Genomic DNA, 6731 nt, shown 5'->3' on the forward strand with positions numbered 1-6731 from the left:
GGGTCCCATAGCCTCTAATAGTTGCTACGTCAATGAGGAGTAAGCAGCCAGCTACTCATGTCACACATGAGCTAAGCACAAGCCAGCAGCAGCGGGCAGATTTCTCTCTTACAAACAGGCAGAGAGCAGCTAGGATGTGTCATCAAAAATATAATCAAAGATCAACTGCATCATCCAATCTCATCTTGTACATTTTGCATGAGTACATATTACACAACCCCTACTCACACCGTCTCTAACCTGTGCTGGGTGATGTGTGGCTATGGTGCAGCAGTAACCTTCCCTGATACTAATGGTCTATTCCCTGCCTAATTGCTCTTGCCATTAAAAGTGCTTCTTTAATGCTCAAGCTTAAACGCTTCCTGTCTTCGTTTGAAGGCAGTGCCCTTGTCACATTCTGAGATTTAATAACAGGATTGTCAGCTATTTACAGTATACAGCTGAATTATCAGAGAAACATAGTTGAAATATGTTCCCCTAAGCACATTTACATCCTAAAGAGCCATGACCAAAACACAGTATAAACAAGTCACCCACTGTATTTGCAGTGCACAAATGCGATGGACAGCATTCAAGGTGAAAGCAGGTAGAGATTTGACCGCGTAGCAACCTTCAGGACTGAGGACCTTCCCACTCTGCACACACCCTATCACAGAGTCAACAGGAAAACCAACAGGTGATTCAAAATGCTTACGCGTCCTTAAATACATGCTCATGGACGAGGCTATTTATTGTAGGCACTGCATTAATAGAGCCAAATGAATGAACAAAATGAATACACAGCACTGCAGAAAATCTAGATGCAAAACCAGGCTGATGCCCTTGCTCTTGGGTTCTCAGCAAACTCATTGCTCGTCTGCCTGTTTCAGTCATGCTGGGAATATGCTTGAACAGTTTAAGACACTTTGTCAGATCTTGAACCAGTTAAAACTACTGTCAGTTTAAAGGAACTGAACATCAAATAATTCTTTTTAACATTTCAAATGATGCCTTTGTTATCAGGAAACCTACTCACCATGCTGTTTTCAAATAGAGAGAAGGGCTTGAGAGACATCCCAACTTTGTGGAGGATGTTTTATTTATAATTTTTTTCTCAAGTGATAATCAATTAACAGTGGCAATTAATTAGGTTAGGAGCTGAGAGCAACTTGACTATGATCAGTCTCTTAGCATTAAGTTTTCTTTCTGTTCACTCTTTCTACAGCATTGTCTACGTGAGCAAATTTTGCTGAAATTTGCACCAGGGCACTCAAACTAGTTGTGGTACTGGCAGATTTTTCCTATTGTAATTTGCTGAACTTATCTCTAGCAGACCCTACAATTTTTTTCTTAACCCACTGTGTCTTTCATGCCAATCATTCCTTCATCATTTCTTTCTGCTACTCTTATTAGCTTGTTTCGTAATTTCTCCCAATCCCATGTTTTCCTTGGGGCTTATTCACACAGGAGATTTCTGCCCAAGTTATGTGCATCTATCATCTGCACTGTTACAAACTCCTCACATAATCGTGTGAGAGGCGACAAGGTCTCTCATTTGATGGCAGACTTGGATGAAACACTCCAACATTACAGGTTTGTTCACTCACTTGAATGCAACGACACCAAAATCCTAAGCATACACAAATCCTTACGATGATCCAGCTATTTGCTCTTCCCCCCCCCCCCCCAGCTCCCTGCCTCTCTAACCTTACTTAAATTGTGTTAAATATAAGAAAGGAACTATATATAACAGGTTTTATACATACTGTTGAGGTCAATGGAGTTTTCTCATCCATTTCAGTGAACCTAACATATTGCTCCAGAACTCAAAGTTCTCTGGACCTGACTTTTCCACTGGATTTTGTAGACACCTGTATCTGTACACAGAGATACTGAATTCTCCAAGTCAAAACAGCAGCCGTTTATATTCACTCTGCAAAACGGGAATAGCTACATAAGGAACCCAGGCTGTGAAGAATCAAGCATCCCCAGCCAGTTGCTTCAAAAATCATGAGATTAACAGCCTCAGCATCTATCAAATCTCAGTCCCTTTCCTTGAACACCAATTTCACCACCAGTTGGATGATGCCTGATATAATCTGCCCCCTGAGCTATGCTAGGAACTGAACTGAGGCTGCTGACCCTAAAACCTCAAAAGAGAGTCCCTGAGCTCACAGTACCAACTCAGCTGCGTTTGGGCATACACTCATCCCAGCCCTGCTTTGAGGGACAGCAGCTCTGCAGTGAAAGCCGGGTGCCGTTATCTGCCCGCCACTCCCGGGGTCCCAGGATGCCCCCTTCCCTCGGGGACAGATGGCTCGGCCAAACTTTGGAGGGAGCTGGTGCGAGACTCCTGTGGATTTCAGTGGGAGCTGGACAACGGCCAAGGTGAATTTCCTCTGCAACGCACTATTCCCCGCTACGGAGCTTCTTAGGCGAAGCTTATCACCATGGTATCTAAAGTACTGCTGGTACTGGGAAAGGCCAGCTTGAACACCGTCCAAAATTAATGTCTTCCTATAACACTAGCTTCATCACATCTTCTGCTTCTTTCACTTTCTTCTTCCCTCATCCTCCCATTTGTTTGCCTCTTACTCCCCAAATAAAGCCATATGTTAGCCGATGGACCTTACTATTGCTAACAGCAGAAGGGAAGAGTGCAAGGCAGACTTTCCTGATGCTCTTAAATGTCACTGCATAATAAAAACATTACTTATGACTGCTCTCAGAAATATAGGCCCCCAACTGCACCTTTTCATGAAAATATTACAGGAGGGGCAGAGTTTTGTTCATGAGTCCAGTCTCCTTAAGATGAGGTTACTTCATTGCTTGATCTAGGCTTGGAAACTCATCTTTTTCCACCTTCCTGGAGGAAGGTGTGGGCTCAAAGCCTACCTGGGAGACGTATGGATGGATCACAGCCAGACGGGACTAATTTATCACATTAGCCCCTGTGGAAACAGCACAGAGAAGCCATCTCATATCAGCCAAAAGAAATGTGTGCTATGAGCTAGTTCATCATTAACCTGTACAGCACACACTTCTACATTGTTGTACAGCTTTCTGCAATAATTTCTAACGCTTAGAGGCCTGATTTTCATTTTGATATGATTTATAAAACAGATTTAAAATTCAATTTTATTGCTAGAGGGTATTTAAATTTGTTGAGTTTTAATCCAACAGATAATATAAATAACAGCTTCAGCAGCAGTGAAGTGATTTACAGGTCTAATCCAAACTGGATACTTGTCACACGCCTCATAACAAGAAATATTTTGTAACAGACAGATAAGGAAATACCAAGATACTAAAGAAATTAAAATAGTAAAAGAATGTAAGCACAGATGAAGCAGCTATCCAACGCCTCCTTAAATCATCTAATAATTAAACCTGAAGCATCTTTATAACTGGAAAGTTAGCTTAGACCGCTTAAATTGAGGTCAAATTGAATCAGACCACAGCTATTAGATGAGTAGGTAGAGCTCACTAAAATCAGAACCACAGACAAGCGAGCCACTTTCTTGGTTGTGTTAGCCCTTGGCTTGCAGCATCAAGAGACAAATCAGGTGGTATTTTCAGACAAAGATTTCTACAGCTGGAAATGCGTTACATTGTGGTTTTCAAATAGCTAAAGTTTAAGCTGAGACTATTGAGGTAACAGCAGTTATCAGATATGCTGGGTAGAAGAAAGTGGTGATTTAGGAAAAGATTTGTTCCCTTTAAAGTAAACATTTGTTCAGTGAGATCCTTAACAGTGGCTTGACCCAAAGACGATGATTTTCAGCCAGCAGGAACATTTGCATTGACTTTAATGGGCACTAAAGCAGATTTTTTTTTTCCCCCTGGACGCTTTTATTTTTACAACATTGTTTTCACATCCCCTAAATTACAGGCATTAATTTTTTTTAAAACATGTAAATTACTTTTGTAAAACTTGACACTACCTTGCTGCCTAGTAAGTTGAACTAAAACAACAGTTTAAATAGCTCAGCTCACAGCTAATAAGCAATTTAAATAGCTTTGCTGAGCTCGAGTAGCTATATCAGGTTTCATAGCACCATCAGTCACTGCCAAATCCATAGGCAACATTTAAATGAATCATTAGCAATGGCCACCCCCAGGAAAAAAAAGAAAAGAGAAAAAAAAGAAAAAATATTTTAAGGGCTAAGAATCAAGTTATTGTCAGTATTTCTGTGAGAACGTGCCCCATACCTGACACCAAAACATGCCCAGGAAGCAAATCCCACTGGAATGCCTGGGACAAAATATATTCTTTCAAGTAAGAAAGACTGAGCTCTGTGCTCTGATCACAACATGCTTCACAAAGCCAGATGAGTACAGAGGTGCCCATTTCACAGAAGGAAAAGCTGGAGCACGCAGAGGTGAAGGATTTGCCAGCAGAGATGGAACAGGGAGGAACCTGAGGGGGTTGCTCCCGTGTTGCATGTGCTAAGCCATGGCTGCAATAATGCTATCACAAACATACTTCCAAGTTCTCTGTCTCAGAAGGGTGAATGGCAAGTGAGACACTGGCAAAATGTATATCCAAAAAACACCTTGTCTGCACTCTGTACAGAGTGTATGAGTGTGTACAACCCACGCCAAAACCCTGGGAATGAATGATGCTGGGAGCTTGATCTCACGTGCACTGGTGTAAGACTGAAATAACTTACTTGAAACGAAACACATTAAATTCGGATATTGAACTAGACTGGTGAACATGCCTCATACTGTACAAGTCTGCATGACCCAACACAGCATATGTAGCAGCGCAGACACGAGCACAACCAAAGCACTCAAAAGCCTTCAAGTCCTTCACAGCTTGAACAGCTCTGGAGGCAGAGTGGGACCACACCGAGCCTAGAGCTACGGCTGACTTACAGAAGGGGGTGGGCGACCACTGCGACCTTCCTCTCAATTCTCTCCAAGCCACAGCTAAACTTTTCAGCTAAACTGATCTGCTAGTACGGAAATGGTTAAAAATGACGACAACAAAAATATTTGCCTTTAGAGATGCCCAGGTAAAATGACAGAGGCAAGTTTCCCTTGGATGGATGTTTCTGACCATCCTGGACTCAGCGGGGCAGTGCTGCTCCAGCCAGGTTTTGATGCTTCTTTCTCCAACCCCCAGGACAGTTTCTGTTTTATTTTCCAGTGGAACTTTACATAATTAAGAAGCAGACGAGCCTCTTGCAATCCTGAGTGAAACACAGGGAGATACTCACTTAGATCTTATTTCTCCCTCTGTCCCTGTACATCTATTCAGTACTCCTGGGCATCAAATTCAGACACATGTATGGCATTTTAATTCATTATTTATCCATATTGTCTCAAATTGTATCACTTTGACAATAATAAACAAATCTATAATGGGAGTTTGCATAGTTGGAAGCGGCATGAGGAAGCTCAGAAACTGGAGAATGATTCCTTGCCACAGGGGGGTGAGGAGAGGCAAGGAAGAGGAAAGGTGTAAGAGAACATAATAGGATAAAAATAAAGCAAATTAAACGTGTGGGTTTGGAATCCCCCAAGACATTCTGGTCGAGAGGATCTCAAATCTATATATAGTTCAAGCCAAAAGCACAACGTTAACCTCTGTTTCCTAATACTTAGTTCACAAACTGCTCTAATGCCAGCATTCGGCTTTTGTCCCCTTGTTAAAGTTAGAGGATAGGAAAAACGCAGGACTGATTTTTGGAAAGATGAAGATGAATTCTCCAAGAGGCCACCACATGCGATCAGAGACTTCTGGCATGTTAAAAAAAACACCAAGGGGGGAATCTTTACACAAATTAGCGAACAACTGGCACAGTTCAGGCAAGTTTATTGTGTGCCTCCAGCAGCCAAGAGCTCTCGCTGAACCAGAGCATGAAACATCTGACAATGAACTCGCTGCTCAGACCGGCGCGCACATCCCACAGCTTCCCGGCGAGGGACCGGACCCCCCGGCCCCGCATCAGCCTCCCCCGGGCCGCGACACCCCCGGCTCCTCCCCGCTTATTCCAGCGGGGATTGTGCCACCGGTAACGTGCCGGGGGTGGTTTTGCTCCGCTGCGTGCCCGCTTCGCCGGTGGCTCGGGCGGGAGCCTCCCCGCCGCCGCTCCGAGCGGGCGGTAAATGATTAATTACGTTATAAAACGCTGGTTTTGGGGAGCGGTCACAGGGCAGCCGGGCTCTCCCAGCGCTTCGCGGCGGCCGGGCGCACCTGCGGCGGGGCTGGGGCGAGAGGCGGCGCACACGCGTGGGTCGGGGCGCGGGGCCGGGGCGGCGGAGGCGGCGCCCACGCGGGGCCGGGGTGGGAGGCGGTGCCCACGCGGGGGTCAGCGCCCACGCGTGGCCGGGGCCCGGCGGACTCACCCCATGTCTCGGCACCTTTCGGCGGCGGCGGCGGCGGCACCCCCGGGCGGCTCCCCGCGCTCGGCGGCCAGCGGCGGCCGCGTCCCCACTTCGCACATGCGGCCGCCCCGGCCCCGGCCCCGGCTGGCTGCGGCTGCCCGGCTGCACGGCGGCGGCGAGGCGTCCTGCTCCTCCTCCCGCCGCCTCCCTCCCCCCTTACATAACCTCCCTCCCGGGCGGCGGCGGCACCGAGCAGCCTCCCGCGGCACCCGCCGCCCTGCGAGGCGGCAGCGCGGGGGCGGCGGAGCGGGGCGGAGCGGGGCGGGGCGGCGGGGCTCGCCTCCGGGGCCCCTCCGCTCCCCGCCCCGGGCCCAGGCGGCGGCGGCGGCGAAAGTCGCCCTGCGGGTGTTTGTGCC

The 6731-nt window shown here is 46.8% G+C and overlaps 1 protein-coding gene across 1 annotated transcript in view; it reads right to left on the reverse strand.

The window, feature by feature from the left end:
* HOMER2 (homer scaffold protein 2) overlaps positions 1 to 6460 on the reverse strand; it is a 60239-nt gene extending 53779 nt beyond the window's left edge. The window contains exon 1 of the mRNA XM_050903111.1: positions 6337 to 6460. Coding sequence (XP_050759068.1) covers positions 6337 to 6434 — 98 coding nt within the window. The 5' untranslated portion in view covers positions 6435 to 6460. The remainder of the gene's footprint in view (positions 1 to 6336) is intronic.
* Between the last annotated feature and the right edge of the window lie 271 nt (positions 6461 to 6731).

The sequence above is a fragment of the Gymnogyps californianus genome, chromosome 11 (assembly GCF_018139145.2).
Source record: "Gymnogyps californianus isolate 813 chromosome 11, ASM1813914v2, whole genome shotgun sequence".
In the NCBI taxonomy this organism is placed as follows: Eukaryota; Metazoa; Chordata; class Aves; order Accipitriformes; family Cathartidae; genus Gymnogyps; species Gymnogyps californianus.